At 46.6% G+C, this 21,997-nt stretch overlaps 1 protein-coding gene across 1 annotated transcript in view; it reads right to left on the bottom strand.

Moving 5' to 3' along the window:
- Positions 1-2,076: 2,076 nt before the first annotated feature.
- TGM6 (transglutaminase 6) overlaps positions 2,077-21,997 on the bottom strand; it is a 32,904-nt gene continuing 12,983 nt past the window's right edge. The window contains exons 7-13 of the mRNA XM_004611004.2: positions 20,793-20,931; positions 19,126-19,229; positions 18,806-19,048; positions 10,358-10,699; positions 4,548-4,702; positions 3,591-3,724; positions 2,077-2,230 (exon numbers count right to left, since the gene is read on the bottom strand). Coding sequence (XP_004611061.2) covers positions 2,077-2,230; positions 3,591-3,724; positions 4,548-4,702; positions 10,358-10,699; positions 18,806-19,048; positions 19,126-19,229; positions 20,793-20,931 — 1,271 coding nt within the window. The remainder of the gene's footprint in view (positions 2,231-3,590; positions 3,725-4,547; positions 4,703-10,357; positions 10,700-18,805; positions 19,049-19,125; positions 19,230-20,792; positions 20,932-21,997) is intronic.

Below are 21,997 nucleotides of genomic sequence, written 5' to 3'. Positions count from 1 at the left end.
CCAGGTGTGGCCCCTCTGCCCACTGAAATGGAATCCCTCCTGCATACCCTTCTGGCAACTTCTCAATTGTGTGTCCATGCACACTCTCCTATGCGTGCTCTACTTCTCTGGCTCCCAACCAGATGTTCTCATTGGTCCCTGTCTTCCGCTTTCAGCTGGGGCTGGAATAACCAGTGGGGGCAGTTTTATCCCCCCAGAGGAGCAGCCCAGAGGAGACAGGGCAACGGGGTGGAATTGGAGCTCACCTCAGGGATTTCCTGCCCCAACAGATTCTCCAGAGGCCATCCTCGCCTCGGCAGGACTGGGCCCTGGCCATCAGGGGGCCTGAATCAGGGTGGATTCCCTCCCTCTTCCCTCCCCCCTTCCTCTCCTCCCTTCTGCAGGCATTGATCCATGGGCCGTTCCTTGATCACTATCCTGCACCCCAAATGCCCTTTCAGAATTAGCTTCCTGGGGTGCTCCACCTGGGATGGTGAAACTAGAAGACAGGAGGTTGGCTTTTGTGGGAAGAAGGTGGTCTGGGCCACCTCAGGGCTGACCACCTGGGATGACACAGAGCTTCCTTGCTGAAAGGAGTTTGTCTTGAGTGTGAGAGTTGGCTTCCTGGTGGCTCCAGCCCTGCTCGCCCCACCCCCAGCCACACCCCTACTTCCTGTTTCACCGGTGGAAGTGAAGGTTCTTCACTCTGAACTTCCACCTGCCCTTCTTAAATGGAATAAGTTGTAAAACTGTCTGCCATAGAGGCAGGGGAAGGGTTGGAAAGGGCGGGGGGTAGACTGGGGACATTGGTCGTGGAGAATGTGCACTGGTGGAGGGATGGGTGTCTGACTGAAACTCAAACATAAAAACTTTGTAACTGTAAAAAAAAAAAGCCAAAGTTTGGAAAGCCATTCAGGAACAAAGCAATAGGAGAGGGGAAGTCATCAAAGGTTACCCCCTCCTCTGGCTTGCCAGTTTCTCTCCCCCCTTCCTTCTCCCCCATGACCCTACCCCCTTATACCCTATGGGATCATTCCAAAAATTCCTGCATTGAGACCTTGGCCCCAACGTTGTCCCTGTGTCCCACTGACCCACGAGGCAAATCACTCTCTCTCTTGGGTCCATATCCAGGAGGTACCACATTACAGGTGTGTCCAGTTGGTGTGTCCAGTTTATTTCAGTCATCGGATCAACTTAATCCTCTGGCCTTGCTTGTTGCCATGACCGGGGCAGCCATCTTTAGGACTTGGTGGTCTCCACGCTGCTTCTCATTGCCAGGGTCTCTGCCCTGTTCAGTTGTGTGTGGAGTGGACACTGCTGGCAAGCTTTGCCCAGTCCCCACTGTTCTAGTTATGAGGGAGCAATGGCTGGTCACCGGAGATTCCTGATGGCTGTTCATTGGTCGGGTTGGGGACTGCACGCTCAGAGGCCTGCCTGGCTTGGTGGCTCAACCTCTGAGCCACCAAGAGTTTTCCCAGGCCATGGAGGCTACACTTGTGTCTTCACTGAGGCCAACTTTCCTGTGTTTGTTAAATCTAATGCTTATTAGAAACGTGCCTTTAGAGGAAGGTGAGCAAGCAGCCTGCATCCTACCTCTAGCCTCAGCCCTCAACCAAGTGATTATGGGCAAGGGTCCTCCCTTGGGGGTATATATAGGAGTGCTGAGAGGATATTTAGGTTTCAGCTCTATCACTTTTGGGTTCTCTGACAAAACCGGGGCAATAGGGAGATTCTCAAGTTTAGATGTGGTCAGAGCATTGCAGAGCTAAAACAGAACCAAGGACCGTGGAAGAGTCAGTCAGGGCTGTTGGAAGAAGGTGGCTGGCTGGGGTTACCTTGTTGCTCAGGTCCAAAAGCATCTCTGCAATGAGGGAGACGGAGGAATGTGGTTGAGCCTCCTTACATCATCCATGGTTGCCAGAAAAGGGATTCCTGAGTCCAACACCTTCTTTCGCAGGTGGAGAAACTGAGACTTGCCAAAATTCACCAGGTGGGGTAGAAACTGAAGCCGGAGTCCTGGCTCCCCCAGGGGAGGGGAAGGAGATGCAGAGGGAGGTAACAGGCACCGGCTCCTACCCTCTCGCTCCTCGCGACCCATCACTTGGTTGCGGCCACATGCACGATCACAAAGCCCTTGATGTCTGGGAAGTGAGGGCTGATGAGGTCCACCTGCAGTTGCCGGGGGCCACTCTTGGAAGGGGTGATGTTGAACTGGACTGAGGCTCTCTCCTGGGGCTCCAAGACAGGCACTCTGGTGTTGGGACGGTGGGGGCGGGGAAGAAAAGACAGAAAGGTGGGCTGTCAGGCTCGCTCCTTCCTGAACCCAATCTGCCAGTCTTTGCTTTTGGGGGGGCCCTTGGGATCAAATTCACACCTATGGCTTGATAGTTACCCTTTGTCAATGTATTTTCAGCTTCATCTTCCCTTTACCACTTTATACCATCAGGCTAGTCTCTCCCTTCGGCCTGTAAGTTCCTTATAGGATCCTTCCCTGAAGATGTCTCTCTGATTCCAATTATGCCCAAGGACTAGATCAAGTTTCTTTCTCCCCCGCCCCCCACTCCTGGGAGACCCTGATGATACGAACCATGGACAATCCTTCTTTATAGATACTTGAAAAAATCCTCAATTTATCATGCAAGGCCCAGTTCAAAAATCAACAACACTGGGGTTCTCACTGATCTCAAACCACCCTTATTCCAGGGCTAACGACACTCAGAACTTGGGGGTTTATCCCTCTGTACAAATCACACTATTCTTTTCAGAGGGGGCATCTCTCTCTGAGAGGGCCTCTAGGCTTCTCTATCTTGTCATTCTTAACAATTTGACACGTGCCTTATAGCACAGACCCCTATGATTGAGGCCCATGTGAATAGCGAGTGAATGCTTGATAGTAAGTAGATAAACGAGTAAGGGCCTGAATTGGTGGAATAAGCACGTGTGATAAAATGCATAAATGAATCAATGAGTGAATGAAGGGGTGAGGAGTGGGAAAAAGAGCAGAATTAATCAAAACTGCATTGACTAGATGAATTAATTTTTTTTTTTTTGCTTTTTGGGTCACACCTGGCGATGCACAGGGGTTACTCCTGGCTCTGCACTCAGGAATTACTCCTGGTGATGCTCAAGGGACCATATGGGATGCTGGGAATCAAACTTGGGTCGGCCATGTGCAAGGCAAATGCCCTACCCGCTGTGCTATTGCTCCAGCCCCATGAATTAGCAATTTAACGATAAAATAAAAACATGAGCTAATCACTGTGATGGGGCTGGGTGTGCCTTGGTGGTAGAACACAGGTTTTGCATGGTGAGAGTCCCTGGGCTCGATGCTAGTATTTCTCCCAAGATGAACAGGAAATAAAATACAAAGTAAATTAATGAATGAACAAGAGAGGAAATGATTGCATTCATGAATATATACGAGTGAAAATGTGAATGCATGAGCAGATGACTTATATAACTGAATAGTTAGTGAAAAAATAAATGAATGAAGGCTGATGTATCTAGACAATGGGCTGGTTCCTGGAAGTTCAGAATATCTCCCCTCTCCCTCTCTATGACCCGGATTGTAAGGAGACAACCTCCTGGCCTACTTCCAGGCTGACACTTACTTGATGCTGAGCTGTCCCTGGAGAAGGCCACTGCCTTCCACCATCAGCATACAGTCCTTTACTTGCTCAAAGAGTGGGTTAACCACTATCACCTGCACCGCAACGGCCACTCCGACTGTAGCTGGGCCCAGGACCTAGAGAAGCAACAGGCACAAGTCATCACTCATCTTCCTCATTCGACTTTGTGGCCTTGGTGGGGCTGGAGGGTGAACCACTCACCAGGTCTCCTCCCTGTCTCTACACACCTCACTGCTGAGTTCGTCCTCCTTCCATGCCCCTGCATCCACGCCACTCTGACCCGCTCCTACCCACCAGCCTAGCTCCTAACACCCGGCTGCACTCCCTATGGGGGTCATATAACTGAGTGAGGGGGGGCTGTGAAAATCTTAGACATTAATTTCAAAATGTATTTCTTTAGGACTTAGCAGTCACTGTCACTGTCACTGTCATCCTGTTGCTCATCGATTCGTTCGAGTGGGCACCAGTAACATCTCCATTGTGAGACTTGGTGTTACTGTTTTTGGCGTATCAAATACACCACGGGGAGTTTGCCAGGCTCTGCCATGCAGGTGAGATACTCTCAGTAGCTTGCCGGGCTCTTCGAGAGGGGCGGGGGAATCAAACCTGTGTTGGCCAGCATGCAGGGCAAATGCCCTACCCGCTGTGCTATAGAGAGTAATCAAGGACTTAGCAGTGGCCATTTGATTGGGGACGTTTGATTTGTAGACCTATTTTAAATGCCTGGGTCCTGTAGAAATTTCTCCAGCTGAAGGGACTTACGAGTAGAAAAAGTAGAAGAAGCCCTGCTCTAGAGAACAGAAGGTGGAGACACAAGCACAAACCATACTCCTCTTTGTCTCCTTCCCCCACCATCCCACCTTTTTTTTTTTTTTATGCCCTCATCTGGCTCTGGAGGGAGCCAATGAGAGACAGGCTGAATCCTGCAGACAGACTCACCTTGATGGTGATGAAGTCCTCCAGGGTGATGTCCTTCTCCACCAGGAGCTTCTCCCCTTTGGTGACAAGACACATGGCAGCCAATAGTATCTTCTTGTCCTCAGTGAGGTCGTCCTTGTATTGAGAGTATGATATTGTGATTGGGATCTTTTTCTCTGGAAGGAAAAGCAGAGGTGGGACTTAGGTGTGTGCATATGGTGGGGGTGGGGGGGGTGGGGGCCGATACTCTTTTTTTTCTAGTACCCAAAACAGTAGCCAAAAACCTCCAGAATCCAGCCACAGCCATGCTCAGGGCCCCTCTCCACATGCTTAGACAAGCCTCACCGCATGAAGGAACCGGCAGAGGAACCCAGGTATGCGGGAACCAGAGCTGAGATCTCCAAGCCTGCTCGGATCGGGACTGGGCCTCCTCCACCCAGATCCCCCACTTTCCAGTAGCTTCTAAGTCACACCCAGAAACTGCTTCCCCCCCTCCGCCATGTAATCCCACCAACGGCCAAGATCCAGAGACTATAAAACAAAGCTCTTGGAAGCACGTGGCTGTGCCCTCTTATAGTCTAGCTCACTGATATACCTAAAGCAGCACACATGTGTTTGGTTTTAACATGCTTTCTTGTATGCTCTTATATACATTCTCTGTCCCTCTCAGAGACAAGCTACCAAGAATATCCTGCCCACATGGCAGAGCCCGGGAAGCTCCCCGTGGCGTATTCAATATGCAAAAAAAAGTAACAATGATGGGTCTCATTCCCCTGACCCTGAAAGAGCCTCCAATATGGCACCATTTGGAAGGATGAGTAAGGAGAGGCTGCTAAAATATCAGGGCTGGGACGGATGGAGACGTTACTGGCACCCGCTTGAGCAAATCGATAAACATCAGGATGACAGTGATACAATGATACCCAAAACAAGGGTGGGAAGTCTCCATTCTTAGTCTCACCCTCACTATACTTTACAACCCACCTTGCTGTAAGACGGCCGTTGTTGTCCGTTTATAGATAAAGAAACCCGAGGCTCAGAGAGGGCAATTTCTTGTTCACTGTCACATAACAAGTTAACCAAAGTGCCGAGATGAGATCGAAATCAAAATTGGGTCAGTCAGCTAATATGCCACTGGACTTTTCTCCCTGACCTCCCAGAGGTGTGTTTAAATGTCCTCTAGGCATTCAGCATGGAAATCTCTCAGTCTAATATTTTTCATCCTTTAGAAATTCATATACTGCTTATTGTGTCCTATTCATCACAAACAGTCTCAACAAACTAGGAAAAGAGGGAAATTTTTATCAGCTTTCTGAGGGAGGGTTGGAGAAATAGCTCAAAAGGGCTGATTGTATGCTTTGCATTCAGGAGTTGTGGGTTCGAATCCCTATACAGCATGATTTATGTACACTGCCAGGATGGATCCCCTGAATACTTCCAGGTATGACCCCCAATTCAAGATAAAAATGTACCCATAAAAAAGTCCTGTAGCTAACAACATACTTAAAGAGTGAGAAACTCAGGGGCTGGTGAGATAGTTGAGCAGGTAAGGCGTTTGCCTTGCATGTGGATGACCCAGTTCAATCCCAGCAGCTCATATGGTCCCCTGAGCCCAACAAGCAGTAAGCTCTGAGCACTGCGAACCCTAACCTTCCCCCCAAAGAACAAAGTCCCCAAAGCCAACAGTGAGAAGCTCAAAACTTTCCTACTAAGATAGGGAACAAAGCTCTTTTACTATTCCTTTTCAACACTGTACCAGAAGTCTTATCTAAGGCAGTAAGACAAAAAAAATGAAATAAAAAGTATAAAACTCAGAAGGACGAAAGTTGTCTTTATACACAGAGGACAAGATAATCTATGTAGAAAATGCAAAAAGAAACAACAGTTAAAAACTCCTCAACTGGCACAAGATTATAGCAAGGGTACTGGAAATAAGATTAATGTACAAGGTCAATGATTTTTCTCTATACCAATAATAAATTAATGAATTTTAAATGAAAAGAATACTACTTATAGAACACCACCAAAATGAAATATTTAGGCACTGATAGAACAATACATATAAGATGCATAAGAAAAACTAGAAAATGCTAAAAAAGGAAATAAGAAGAGCTAAAAACTGAAGGCCCATTTCATATTTATAGATACATAATTAGTATCAATATATCAATTCTTCCCAAAGTGATCTACCCAGTCTAGAAAAGTCCATAAAAATCCTAGCAACATATTTAATGAATATCAATGCACTGATTCTAAAGTTTGTTTTGTTTTTGGAACACACCTGAGGGTGCTCCAGGCTAAGTCCTGACTCTGTGCTCAGGAATCATTCCTAGTAGGGGTCTAGGGGCCATACTGGGGGTCACAGATGGAACCAGACACGCATGTGCAAAGCAAGCAAGTAACTTACCCGTTGTGCTTTGGCTCCAGCCCTGATCCTAAAATTTTTATGAAGCGACAAAGGTCAGTGGCAGTCAATTCAACACTGCAGGGGAAGAAAGGCTTACAAGGATGAGAGCTGGGGCTAAGGTACAGCGGGCAGGGCTGCCTGGCACACAGCCGGCCAGGGATTGATCCCTGGCATCTCAGAGAGTCTTCCGAGCCCTGCCTTGGCTCTGCACTCAGGAATCACTCCCAGAGTGCAGAGCCCAGAGTAAACTCTGAGCACATCAGAGTATGAACCCCTCAAACAAACAACAACAAAACCCAAACAAACAAATCATGAGGAAACTGCCAACTTTGAGGCTCACAACAAAACCCGCCAGTAATCAGGACAATGTGGTGTTGATGAACGAATGAACAGATACATCAATGGAACAAAGCACAGCCCCCAAATAGACCCACACACAGTCCATTTAATTTTGAAAAAAGAATAAAGGAAGTAAAATAGAGGAAATAAAATCTTTTTTTTGTGAATAGTGCTGGAACAGTTTAATAACCACATGCCCCAAATTAACCTAGACTGACAAAACAGACTTAAAATATAAAATATATTATTATAAAACCCCTCTAAGACAAAGCAGGTGTTCATCATGGTTATGCTGACTCCTTAGTTATACTATAGATATGATTCATTAAAGAAAAATTAAAAAAAAGTTTCATTACCTTAAAGTTAAAAACTAAGCTGGAGAGAGAGTTCTTCAGGCTAAACACAGGGCCTGCATGCAGGAGGCCCAGGTTTTGTTCCTGGCACCGTGTAAGGTGCCAAGTTCTACCCCCAAGCACTACCACGAACAACTCCTGAGAAATAAGTGGGAATGTCCCCTGAGCACCCGGGGTGTGGCCTAACACCCCCTCCCAAATCAAAATTGTCTGCTTTGTCAAAGGCATTCTCAAGAAAAAGAGAAGGTAAGTCACAATTTGCGGAAAATGTGATCAAGGACATTTGATAAAAAGGCTGCTATTCACCTTCACACCCCCACCCACTGATGCCCAAACAAAATAGGGGGGAAGAAAACCAACCACAAAGAACTCTTAAAAGTCACCAATGAGAAAATGAATGGCACGCTAGAAATATAGGCAACATATCTGAGCTCATATCTCATTAAAGGCATATAGATGATATGAAAAGATGCTCAATATCAGGGCTGGAGCCATAGCATAGAGAGTAGGGTGTTTGCCTTGCACGCGGCTGACCCAGGTTCGATTCTCATCATCCCATATAGTCTCCTGAGCACCACCAGGAGTAATTCCTGAGTGCCGATCCAGGAGCAACTCCTGTGCATTGCCGGGGGTGACCCTCCCCCCAAAAAATGATGCTCAATATCACACATCATTAAGGAACTACAAATTAAAGCAATGAGTTGCTGCAGCATGCGTTATCAGAATAGTTAAATACTGGAAGCACCAAATGTTGACAAGGACTTGAAATCACAGGGACTCTTGGTGATAGGAATGCAAAACGGCATGGCCTCTTTGGAAGACTGGATATTTCTTAGAAAACGAAACATATTTATCAGACAGTCTAGCAATCATGGACCTTGATTCTCATCAAATGAGTAAAAACTTTGTGCCCGCACCCAAAACTTGCACGTGATTGTTAACAATTGATAAAACCTGGACGCAACCAGGATGTCCTTAAATAGGGGACTGAGTAAATAAATGGTGGTATAGCCTCGAATGGAATACTGGTCAGTAGATAAAAAAGAAACAAGCTATTAAGCCAGGAAAACCATGGCGGAATCTTAAGTACTTCTAAGTGAAAGAAGTCAATTTGAAAAGATTAGATGATGTACGATTCCAAGACTATTACATTAGGGAACAGTAACCCTACGGAGCCAATAAAAAGATGGGTGACTGCCAGGGATTCAAGGTGGGAGGGAATGAACAGGTGGCACAGGAATTTTAGGACTGTGAACTGTTTATGTAACCCTCTCATCCACACATGACATGAATATTCGTGAAAACCCATTAATGTACAATGGAGAGAAGCTTAAGGTAAACTATGGTTTTTGGTTAATTATGTGTGTGGGAACAGAGAGATATCAAGGGGATAAGGCTGGTGCTCCCTTGCGTAAGTGCTCAATTTCCCCTAAGCTAAAACTGCTGTCACTGTCACTGTCATCCCGCTGCTCATCGATTTGTTCGAGTGGGCACCAGTAACGTCTCTCATTGAGGTTAATTAAAAACAACAGATGTTTGTATACATTACCTATTTTAATAATCATACTATTGGACTTAAAATGCCATTTTTTCAGGCATGGAGAGATAGATAGTACAGCAAGTAGGGCACTTGCAGCCGAGCTGGGTTTGACTCTGGTACCCTAGGCCCCACCAGGAGTGATCCCTGAGTGCAGATCCAAGAGTAAGTCCTGAGCACCACCAGATGGGGGCCCCAAATTAAGAAAAAATCCATTTCTATGAATCAATTTTAACAAGCCTAAAATCCAGGTGAAATAGAGGCTTTTTGAAAGTATCAAGGTATCTACTTTGATGATTCATTTTAATAGCAACAAGCTAATAGCTACTCAAAAGACAAAGGACGGAATAAATCACCATATATTTACTTAAAGATTACACATCTATTAAAATGTTAATGAAGAGCTTATAAAAATATTTAAATTACAATGTAATGTGAAAAGAGAAGGGTCCTAATGAATGTTTGTAATGTAATTAAAACTGTTTTTCAAAAGTGGCAGGCATTAACAATTTGGAAAGAAAAATATTAGCGACCTCTAGGTGGGTGACAGGATCCCGGGTGATCTTTCGGGTGCTTCTAAATCTTTAATGACTAGGTATTCCTTTTAATATTAAAAAACCGCTCAAAGTCAGGATTAAGTGTATGCTAATTCATATTTTCTTATGCAGTTCTTTCCCCCTGTGATTTAGATTTGTGGGAAATAAGTGTCGGGAAAAGTGAAAAACGCGTGACATCTCCTTCGAACGTACTCACACTTTGTCAAAACATAAGCTCTGCTGACCAGAAACGGGCTCCGGGTTCAGAAGGTCTGGAAAGGGGTGGGGGCTGCCTGGGGGGATTTCAGCTCTGCAGGAGAGTTCTCAGCCCCTCGCAGGCAACTCCCTGGGCTGCGTCTGTCTGACTCTCAGCTAGAGCTGGTCGGGCCCAGGATCCACTGCGAGGAAGGAGGCCCAGCAGGTGTCCGGGCACCAACAGTCACACTCAGTGGAGTGACCTCACCTGGGGCTCAGCGGGCCGCGGCCTGACCGTGGACCTTTCTGGCTGTTCTCATAGTGGACAAGAGGGAAGGCCCTGCAGAAGCACGATGCTCAGGAAGAGCCGCCTCCTCCCTGAGAATGACCCTGAGCAGCATCCTGGCATGTCCCTCTGTCCCCCACCACGGCCAGGTCCCCCCTGCGTGGGCTAATGGTCTCACCTTCCTCCGGCCCCAGCCTCACCGCGTGTGACTGGTGCAGGATCTCTGCCACCGGCCTGCGCGTGTAGAGGATGGTGGCCCCGCTCAGGTTGACCCGGACCCGCTGTGCCCTCGCGGTGAGGTTGGCCAAGCACAGGGCCACACTCAGGTCGTGGCCCAGCACGGGAGGCTCCAGCAGCTTGAACTTGCCGGTGATGTTGGGCTTGGTGGCCGGCTCCAGGAGGTCATCTCGCCAGAGGCCTCGGCCACCGGCCCTGCGCACTCGGGTCCGTCTCCCCCAGGCTTCCACGCCGAACAGCTTCCTCACCGCCTTGCTGTACACCTGCCTCTCCTTCCGTGACCCTACGGAGGAGAGCACCCCACTTCGTGAGCCTACCTCCCGTCTCCAGCAAACCACCTTTGTGGAACAATGAAATCACACAATTTTCTGCAATGTGTGTAGAATTGGAAGATAATCATGTTGAAAGAAGTAAGAGAAAAATGCAGGATGATCTCACTTATTTGTGGCATGTATGGAAAGAGGGGGGATGTCTAGATCACCCTTGACCCCATGGTTAACAGGTGAGGGCAGAGAAATAAAAAAAAAAATCAAGAAGAAGAAAATAGGAAGTAACGGGGGTTAGGACTTGAGTTATACAGGCGAGTAGTATAGTCATATATTCCAAACACAGACTCAACAACAGTGAAAACATGAGATCTAGGCTGCAACCACTGGAACATTGTAATGTGCCTGTCAAGATGACAGGTGGGAACAGGTGGGGAGGAAATCTGGGAACACTGGTGGAAGGAAGTTGCACTGGTGGTAGGATTGTTGTTGAGATATGTATGCTTAAAATGCAGCTATCAATAACTTTATAAATCATAATTCTTTAATAAAAAAGGAAAACCCAAACCACCTTTCTGGAGAGAGAGGCAGACAGACAGAGACAGATACAGAGACAGAGACAGAGAGACAGAGAGAGACAGAGAGACAGAGACAGAGATAGACAGAGAGAGAGAGGGAGAAAGAGACAGAGACAGAGAAACAGAGATAGAGATAGACAGAGAGAGAGGGAGAGAGAGACAGAGACAGAGACAGAGAGAGAGAGGGAGAGAGAGAGAGCGCTCAGCAGGCTGAGCATGGCTTTCTTTGCATGCAGGAAGCTCAGGTTGCTTGCATCCCATTCCATCCTAGTTCTGTACTGGGGCACCATCCCATATGGCCATCCTCAGTACAGAGCCCAGAGTAGCCCCTGAACAGCCTTGAATGTGGCCCCCAAAATAAAAAAATCAGCCCCCAAGCCCCCATCTTCCCCAAACAAAGATGACCAGGATTGGTGGAGGTCATGGAGAAACTGACAGCCTGAGACCCAGAGGCGGAGCACAGACACATGCATTATGGTTCTAGGACTATTTAAAGGCATCCTCATTCTCATCCTCATAGTCATTATCATCATCATTATCATTTTGGCTGTGGGGTCACATCCCACAGTCCTTGAGGGCTACTGCCAGCTCTGTGTTAGGGCTTACTTCCTGCAGTACTGGGGGAATACGGGTGACCACGTGCTAAGGGTCAACCAGGATCAGCTGCATGCAAGTGCCTCAACCACTCTGCTGTTTTCCCCGAACTTAAATTAATTTTTAATTGGTTATGAAGAACTTCAGATGAGGAAATGACATGAAATGTGCAGGTTCTCTCACAAGCGGGCCTGCAGTTTCCTCTGACAATGAGGGTTAACACTTTGGCAGTATTTTAGTGCCAGGCACAGCCTGTCCCAGGAACTGAGTTCTCCCCCCTTCTTTGGTCTGTGGATAAGGTGCCCAATGCGAGAAGTGAAGCAACTCGAATGCATGCAGTTGAGACTTAAACCCTGTCTGATTCCAATTTCCAGTTCTTTAATCTCCCATTTTTCTCCTTAAGTGGCAGAAATGGTCTAGAACTTATCAAGGTGAGGGGTGTCTTCTGAAAAGTGAGATCAGGGTCTCTTGGGTTTCCAGGGTCTGCTCTCTAGACCCCTCTGGATTTTGCAGACATGGGAGGTTAAGACTCCTGATCACTCACTCTCTCTGCTGCTAGCCCCGATCTCTCTTTACATTCAAACCATAACATGTGGCTGGACAGTCTCCTGCCTCCCCAAAGGGGCCTTAAATTCAAACAAAGATGCTCTCTTCTGCCCAGTGTATTTTCCATCTTAGCAAGGACAAGGACTCCCAACATCCAGCATACAAGTCAAGAATGCAAAGGATCCTGGGGCTGGAGAGATAGATAGCACAGTGGGTAGGGCATTTGCCTTGCACTCTGGAGACCTGGGTTTTATTCCCAGCATCCCATATGGTCCCCTGAGCACCGCCAGGAGTAATTCCTGAGTGCAGAGCCAGGAGTAACCCCTGTGCATCACTGGGTGTGAACCAAAAAGAAAACAACAACAACAACAACAAAAAGAATGCAAAGGATCCTTAATTCAATCCCAGCCTCTCAACACCCTCATTCAACACCAGGTCCTGCCAAACTTTGCATCCTTTGTAGATCTTCCCTCTTTTCCCATGAGATCTTCATAAGAATGACCTCACTAGCAGGTCTGGTTGCCAGCAGGTGATGGTCAACTTTGATCACATTCTCATTAGTCAGCCCTCTGAGCCTCAATCTTTCTATCAGCAAAATGGGTACAAGAAATCCACAGACAAGGCATGGAACAAAATGCTCTAAAATGTTCCTGGATTGCCTGGAAACAAGGGTCTCCCCTCATTCCAGTTCTCTTCCACCCTGATTATTCCAAACCCAGCTCTCACTTCTAATTTCCCTGTTTGGAACCTGGGGGTTACTGTTTCCCCACTGACAGCTCCTTCCCTAAGCTTATCCCCACGGACCGAAACTCTGTAGTGAACTCTATATAAACCTAAGTGTTCCTTAATATCTCCTTAATATCTCATGTTTTATGATTAATGTGTGGAGGAATTTTGTTATCTTGCTCTTCTATTTTCACTATGACAATGTCTTAATTCCCCGCCAGTGAAATGTGACATTATTTTCTCAGGAGGGCTTCCAGATACACTCCCACAACTCATCCACTTAAAAGATGACAATTCCATCTTTCTTAGTATGTTCACTGACTTGTGCAGCCATCACCACTACCTCATTTTAGAATATTTTCGTTATTCTAAAAAGAAACTCTGCAAACCCTTGGTACTTCGTATCCTCTCTCCCAGCCTCAGCTGGTGGCAACTGATTTTTTTTTCTTTTTGGGGTCACACCTGGCGATGCACAGGGCTCACTCTTGACTCTGCACTCAGGAATTACCTCTGGTGGTACTCAGGGGACCATATGAGATGCTGGGAATCTAACCCGGGTCGGCCACGTGCAAAGCAAACATCCTACCCGCTGTGCTATCTCTCCAGCCACGGCAACTGATTTTTAAATTTTAACTCATCTAGTTTTTAATTTGGACAGTTTTAAAAAATTTTATCATATCACCGTGAGATAGTTACAACCTTTCTAATTTAGACATTTTATAAAAAGATAAAACTGCATAATGTATGGTCTTTTATGGATTTTTTTAAAAAACTTCGTTCTCTTAATGCTAATCCAGTTGTATCAGTACTTAATTTTTTTTCATTGATGAATAAAGCCCCAGATGTGGATGTACCACCTTTTACTTACTCGTTGGTGGAGAAGAGGGATGTTTCTGCTGTTTTGTTTGTTTTTTGGGTCATACTGGTGGTGTTCAAGGTTTCCTCTGGTTTTGGCTCTGAGCTCAGGGATCACTTCTGGCAGGGTTTGGGGGTCCAGATGTGGTGCTAGAAATTGAATCTGGTTTGGCATGTGTGAGGCAGCCACATGCCAAACTGACCACTGAGCTATTGCTCTGGCCTCCAATATTTCTTCTTTTAAGTGATCTTAAATACTGTTGCTGTGAATGTTCATAGACATGTTTTCATGTGGGTATCTTTTTTTTTTTGCTTTTTTTGGGTCACACCTGGCGATATACAGGGGTTACTCCTGGCTCTGCAATCAGGAATCACCCCTGGCGGTGCTCAGGGGACCATATGGGATGCTGGGAATTGAACCTGGGTTGGCCTCGTGCAAGGCAAACGCCCTACCCGCTGAATGTGGGTATCTTTTTAAAAAAAAATAATTTCTCTTGGGTATATACCTAGAAGAGCATCTTCTAGATTGTGTGGGAAAGTAACTTTGAATGATTTGAAGAACTGTCAAACGTTTCCAAAGTCCCGCCACTATGCTTCCTGCCAGCAATGTAAGTATTCCAGCTCCTCCTCATCCTTCTCACTAACACTAGTGTATGTGTTTATAATTTTAGCCATCAGAGTGGGTATCATATCCTTGTGGTTTTGATCTGTATTTCCTTAATAACTAATGGCACATCTTTTTATGTGTTTATTGGCCATTTGTTTATCATCCTTGAACAAATGTCTATTCAAATATTTTGTGCATTTAGAAAATTCAAATGCTTTGATTATTGAGTTTTGCCTATTTCTTCACTGCTTTTTTGGGAGGGAATGGGGTCCCCCCAGATCACTCAGGGATCACTTACAGCAGGGCTTTGGGGACCCTATGTTGTGTTGGGGATTGGACCAGGGTTGTCCTTGCCCCTGGTACTATTTCAGGGTTTGTTTTTGTTTTTGCAGTACCAGGGATCAAACCTAGGTCTTGTGCAAGTAAGGCATATATTTTACATTTGAGACACATCCCTGACCAGTCCCCCATATGCTATTATTTTTTTAAATTTGGTTTTGGTTTGGGGACCACATCTGACAGTGCGCAGGGGCCACACTTGGGTATTGTATTCTTGTTTGCCTCATTTGTTTTATTTTGAGACCACACTCAACTAGACTCTGGAGGCTGCTCCTGGTCCCATGCTGTTGGTCCCGTTCTTTTGACCATGTTCGGGGGACTGTCCATTCTGAAGATTGAAGATGAGCTTCCTGCATGCAAAACCTGCATGCTGACCCTAGAGCCCTCTCTCTGGCCCATGTCACTTTTGTTTACGTAATCATGGTCTTGCACACACCCTACCGTGCTCAGGAATGTGCCAGGGATGAAACCTGGGGCTCCTCCATGCGAAGCTTTTGCTCTAGCCCTTTGAGTCTCTCCCCACTCCATCACTTCTATTCTTGATATAAAAAAATTTAAAGGCTGTGTTTAACCCTAGACCATAGAGATCAGCTGCTATTTTTTTTTAAAGCTTATAATCTAAGCTCTAAAATATAGGTCTATGGGCCAGTAGAGTTAATTTTTTTGTGTATGGTGTGATATGAGGCTCACTTCATTCTTTTTGTGTGCAAGAGAGATTGACTTTGAGGCCTCATACATGCTAACCATGCCCTCCACCACTGGGTTACATCTCCAGCCTCCAACTTTATTTTTCACATGTGAATAATTCAGCGGTGCCTGCATAATGTGTGAAAAAGATCATCGTGTTCCTTCCCCATGGAACTGCCATAGGACCCTTGTCAAAATTAATGGAGCATATTGTAAGGGCTTATTTCTAGTGTCCCAATTATGTTCCATAAATCTATATATTCATTCTTGTGCAAGTTTATTTATTATATATTTACACTATATTTTGAAATTGGGAAGTATAGATTACTAATTTTGTCCTTTTTCTAGATTTTTTTTTTAACTATTCTGGATCCCTTAAATTTTTCCAGTTGAGAGCAAAAATGGCGGCAGCGGCAGCAGCCACGCGGTGAGAGCCACCCTCCAAGACCCCTCCACCAGGAGGTAGGACTTTCTTTAGTGACGTAGCCTGTAAGTGGTCCTGGGAGGGGGGGGTGTTCCCGGCGCGCCTTCCGCCCAGAGATGAACCGAGAGCCGCGGCACGAGAAGCAGAGCCTCCGCGCCTATTGACTGTGATCCTGAGGTCTCCTAACCCATTTTGGCACCAGAGCGGATTCTTGCAGCCATCCATTTTGACTGTGAACTGAGCTAAAATATTTGAAACCCAAAACTCAAAGTCTTCACTCTTACCAATGAAGAGAAATTATTAGATGATGCCTATTCGGCAGGCCTGATTGTTGGGGAAAATTTCCAATCAATAATAGTGAGTTCTGTATGGAAATATGAAATGTACTCAATATATATAGAGAATAATGGGAATATCATTAGCTACTTAGATGGGGGTGGGGTGGGAGGGGGGTGTATTGGGGTTCTTGGTGGTGGAACGGGTGCACTGGTGAAGGGATGGTGGTTTGATCAGTATTTGACTGTGACTTGAACCTGAAAGCTTTGTATTTTTTTCTTGTTTTCACGGTGGTTCAATAAAATATTTCTTTAAAAAAAAAATTTTTTTTTCCAGTTGAATTTTAGGGTCTGCCAGAGGGAAGGAACTCAGCTGAAATTTTGATAGGAATTTTGTAGCTTAATTTTGGATTATCTTCAAGTTTTTCAATCCATGAAATTAAAAACCTTTTCATTTATTTAAGTCTTCTTTAATTTCTTTCATTAACAGTGTACAGTTCTTGCATTTTGGTGGGGGAGAGGGGTGATCTCCCAAACAGTGCTCAGGGGACCCACTCCTGGTGCTACTAGCCCATCAAGTCAGATAGAATTTTCTCACTCCTGCTCAAATAATTCTTCTAAAAATGTTCCTAAGCAGTTTACTCTTTCTGATTTATTTCCTAATTTAATTTGTTTTTCTAATTTCAGATTATATCTTGCAAGTGTCTAGATATACAATTAATTTTTATAAGTTGATCTTGTGTTTTAAAATCTTGTTGAATTTTTTTATTGGTCCTAATAACTTTTTATGGATTTTTTAGGATTTTTACACTTACTAGAGCCTGTTATTTACAAATAGATGTATTTGCTGGTGCTCAATGACTGGTCCTGGCTCTTGTGGGTCCCTCCTGGAGGTTCTCAGGGTGCTGGAGATGAAACCCCTGCCTCCTGCATGCAAATCATGCACTTAGCTGGTTGAACTATCTCTCCAATTTCCAAATAAAGACATTTTTTGTTTGTTTGTTTGCTTGGGGTTTAACCTGGCAATGCTCAGGATTTACTCCTGGCTCTGCAGGGTTGAACCTGAGTCAGCTGCATACAAGGCAAATGCCCTGCCTTCCGTACTATCTCGCCAGTCCCCAAATAAAAATACTTTAAATTCTGTTTTTACAGTCTGGATATTTCCTTATTGCTTTTCTCCTTCCTTATCACATTTCTTCCTTTATTCTGCTTTTATATTTAATAGGTTTGGTGCGGTAGCACAGCGGGTAGGGTGTTGGCGTTGCATGCAGCCGACCTGGGTTTGATTCCTTTGTCCCTCTCGGAGAGCCCGGCAAGCTACTGAGAGTATCCCACCCTAACAGCAGAGCTTGGCAAGCTCCCTGTGGCATATTTGATATGCCAAAAACAGTAACAGCAAGTCTCACAATGGAGACGTTACTGGTGCCTGCTCGAGCAAATCAAAGAACAATGGGATGAAAGTGTCACAGTACTATATTTAACAATTGTGGTTTTTTAATTTTTTTTTTTTTTTTTTGCTTTTTGGGTCACACCTGGCGATGCACAGGGGTTACTCCTGGCTCTGCACTCAGGAATTACTCCTTGCGGTGCTCAGGGGACCATCTGGGATGCTGGGATTTGAACCCGGGTCGGCCACGTGCAAGGCAAACGCCCTACCCGCTGTGCTATCGCTCCAGCCCCAACAATTGTGTTTTTAACACAATGGATTATGTGAAATTTAATTATGAAAATATCATCACGATCATTTCCCCCTTCTGTTCTCTCATTGTCATGTGCCAAGATGCCTACACTTGGTGTGATGCCCTGAGTTCTACACCATCATAGCAATATAGGGTGGCACTGAGGACCCCACTCAGCCGCATGCATGCCAGGCAGGCACTCTGCCACAGAGCCACACCCCTGGGTTCCAGTCTAATCACTTAAAATGACCCACTTAGGTGACATTAAGCACATTTTCATTGTGCAACCATCACTATCCTCCACCTCCAGAACTCCTTTTCATCTTGCAAACCTGAAACTCTGTGCCTATTTGACAACTTTATCCCTCCCCACCCCTTCAGCCACCACCATTCTCTTTGTCTCCATGAATAGGACCCTAGGGACCTCAGGTGAATGGCCTCAGTGTTTGTCCTCTATAAGAGGATGCTTCACCTAGCTCAATGTCCCTGGGGGTCAACCATGTTGCAGCACGGAGCTGAGCAACCCTTTGGCTTTCTCACACCTGCCTGCTTATCCATCCGTCTCTGATTTCTCTGATGGACATGTGTGTCTATCTATTAGCAGTTTCTATTGCCTATTAATAGCAGTAGCCATTATGACCTGAGGTGTTCCCAGAAACGCAGTTATTATTCCTAGCGGTGGGACTCTACCCTGCAAACGGAGGAAGCTAAAGGCAGAGGTGAGGCTCAGAGAAGGTGCAGCAGAGGGAAGTCCTCACTACAGCAGGGGGAATGGCCTCTGGGGAGACCAAGAGGCCGCCACATTGCTCTCACCCTCCGGATATTTGTAGAGTCCTGTGATGTCCACGCGGGAGTCGCTGCCCACGGCCTTGGTGCTAATGCAGCGGCCTATTTTCTTGGTGTCCGAGTACACACGCTCCCGCCTCTCATCCCCGTGCCAGAGCCAGGTGATGTAGTCAGCGTTGACCTCCGCAAACACAAAGGGGCCATCATGGGCCAAGTGCACGTCGCCCTCCCGGATGGCTGTGACAGAGGCGGGGCCGCACCTGAACACACCTGAGCGGGAAGGGCTGGGGTGAGTGGCCACGGTGAGGACACTTGGGGGTCTGGTACCCTCCTGGCTGAGCTCGTACCTTCGCTCTCCTCCTGCGGGGTGGCATCTAGAACCTGCCAGCCATTGTAGGAAGGGCCCAGGTCCTGGCGGGCAAACCAGCTCTCGTTCCAGACGTGGAAATTCCTGCAGTAGAGAGGACAGACCAAGTGTGTCTCAGTGAATGCTGAATGGAGGGAAGTCTTGACCTTGAGCCAGGCCCCGGGGGAACTGTGGTGAAATCAGGGGAGCCCTTCATCCTCCAGTATTGGTAAGCAGGTATTCTAGGACCGTGCATGCACACACATGTATGTAGGCATAGATGTATGGTGGCTATACGTGAACCTGTACATATAGATCAAGAGCCTGTTATTCAAGCTACTCTTGGGGCTGGAGCCATAGTACAGCAGGTAGGGCAGATGCCTTGCATGTGATCCAGGATCCATCCCTGGGATCCCATATGGTCCCCTGAGCCCACCATCAGGTCACTGTCAGAGTGATCCGTGAGCTTGGACAGAGCCAGAAGTAAATCCTGAACACTGCCAGATGTGGCCCAAAAACCGAGAGAGAGAGGGGCGGGGAGAGGGAGAGGGAGAAGAGAGAGGGAAAGGAAGAGGGAGAAAGAAAAGAAAAAGCAGAAGCTTTGTTATCACAAAGCTTTGTTTTCCCAGAGAAGAAGACAGGAGCAAGTAAGTCAGCAGATAAAATAAATACAAGTGACAAACACTGAGAAGAGAGAGACTTGAGAAAGAGAATAACTAACTGATGGAGACATATTCTAAACAAACCACAAATATCCCAGACATGACTGCAAAGAGAAAGAATTCAACAGAAGAATGGTGAAGGGAATAGTGTTTTGGGCGGAATGAACAGTATGTGTAAAGATGCTGAGTTTAGAGTCTAATATGTTAAAGAAAGCTCTGTGTGTGTGTGTGTGTGTGTTTGTGTGTGTCTGTGTGTGTTGGGGTGTGTGACTCGCTGGGCAAACATGGGGTAGGTAGGGTTCAGATGTTCAAGGTTCTATCAGCCTTGGTAAAGTCTGAAGTTTGCTGCAAAATTTCCTGTGTTAACTAATGTCAAGGCTATGATAAGGAAACGGGGTGGCACATACAAGGCCGCCTAGTAAGGCGCAGCACAGAAACTCTGGTTGCTGGCGCTGGGCGTCTTCATGGGTGGCCTGAGAATGTCTGTGTAGGGCAAAGGACTCTAGGAAAATAACCTCATAAACATTTTGGGGGAAAGGGGAGGTCACGGAAAACCTGTCGGTCTTCAGATGCCCTGCCATCTGAAAGAGGATCTACCCACTCTGCAAGAGGAGAAGACAGGAGCGGAAAAGAGGGAGGCTGGGACCCCCGGAGGTGGGAGTGGGCTGCAGAAGGGCCCCCTGAGAATGGGAGGTCAGGCCTCTGGGAACTGTACTTTACATTCCTCACCTCTTCCCTTCCTTGGCGACAGGGCGTTTGACAAGCTTATTAGCTGAAGTCTTGTTCGTAAAGGCGAGGGTTTGTTCATGCACGTGAATTGGCTGCTGAGGCTTTTTCCACGCAAGGGAGGGTGGCTGTGGTTTCTACCCTGCACTTCCCTTCACTTACTGTGTGGCCTCAAGTTCCTTATACTCCATCCCCTCCCGGGACTGGCTGGGCCCTGGAGACGGGTCGGCTTCCGGGGGGGCCCTCTTGTGTCGCAGGGCGACTGGGAGTTTGGACTCACCACATGCTGTCTTCCGTCAGATCCTCCAGCGTCCGCCCGAAGGAGTCCACGTATTTGTCCACGCTCAGGTTCCTGTCCGTGTCATGGGCGGAGTTAAAGTTGGACACAACCCGAGTTGCGATCCCCAAGCACCTAAGGACTGAAGAGCAGGAAGTGGGCGGGGCCGGAGGAGCAGGCTGACCCCGAGGCTCAAGGACTGGGGTCTGGTGTCCTAGTGCAGGGACCGACCCCCCCAACCACTCCGCCCGCAACCTCAATCCGGCCACAGCACCCTCTTGGCTCTGTCTACCTTGCCGGGAGTGACACTCCTTTCTTTACACCAGGAACACCACATCCCTGACCCATTTTCTCAGGGGACTTCTGGGGACACCACTGCCACCCCCATTTGGACAAGACAGGTTCTGAGACTGGTAGGACCTTGGAAGTTAGATAATGACCATAGAGCAGCCTGTCTGTTTCTCTAAGGGAAAGAGGTGATCACAGGATTGCCCAGAGGCACTCAATGAGCCAGAAGCAGAGGGAGGCAGAACTCTGCAATTTCAAGACCAAAAGTCACATGGATGAGCTTGCTGGCATATTTATTCACCAGACTTCTATTTCCCCATCACCAAGAGAGACCAGTATTTGGAGGGGGCGGAGCATTTATGTAAATATATGTAAATGAACGCAACCCAGTGTTGGATATCATTGGTTTGTCCTTTCCCCCTTGCCACTAGGAGCTTAGGTTTATCAGTCACACCCATCAAAGTGCTCCCGAGTCACTCCCATTCTTTTGTTTATCTGTAACCAATTCTACCAGTTTATCTGCTCTTCCCTTAATCAAACTCTGTTAATTGGTAAGGTCAGAACTTCCTAGGACACTGAATATTATAATATTGCCTTTCTCTCCTCTTTATGCCTTTTGAATAATTTACTTTAAAGCTATGTTCTTTTTGTATAGACACAAGAAGACGATATTATGTTTTTATAACTTAAGACTTAATTGGCCTCGATATTCCCTCCTGGGCATCTGCTTTCTCCACTTAAGCCTCAGTTGCCCTCAGTTCCTAGCACCCCAAAGTAGGGTCCCCGACGTGGGACAGGAAGGATCCAGGGCAAGCGGTGAATTATGTGCTACCCTGGCATCGAGATGGGCCTGGCCAAAGTGCCTAATTCTTAACTATAAGTTAAGAGCTTGATCATAGACAAATGCTGTCATGATCCAA

This window comes from Sorex araneus, chromosome 3 (assembly GCF_027595985.1).
Source record: "Sorex araneus isolate mSorAra2 chromosome 3, mSorAra2.pri, whole genome shotgun sequence".
Classification (NCBI taxonomy): domain Eukaryota; kingdom Metazoa; phylum Chordata; class Mammalia; order Eulipotyphla; family Soricidae; genus Sorex; species Sorex araneus.
This window is presented reverse-complemented; position numbering and strand designations above follow the sequence as displayed.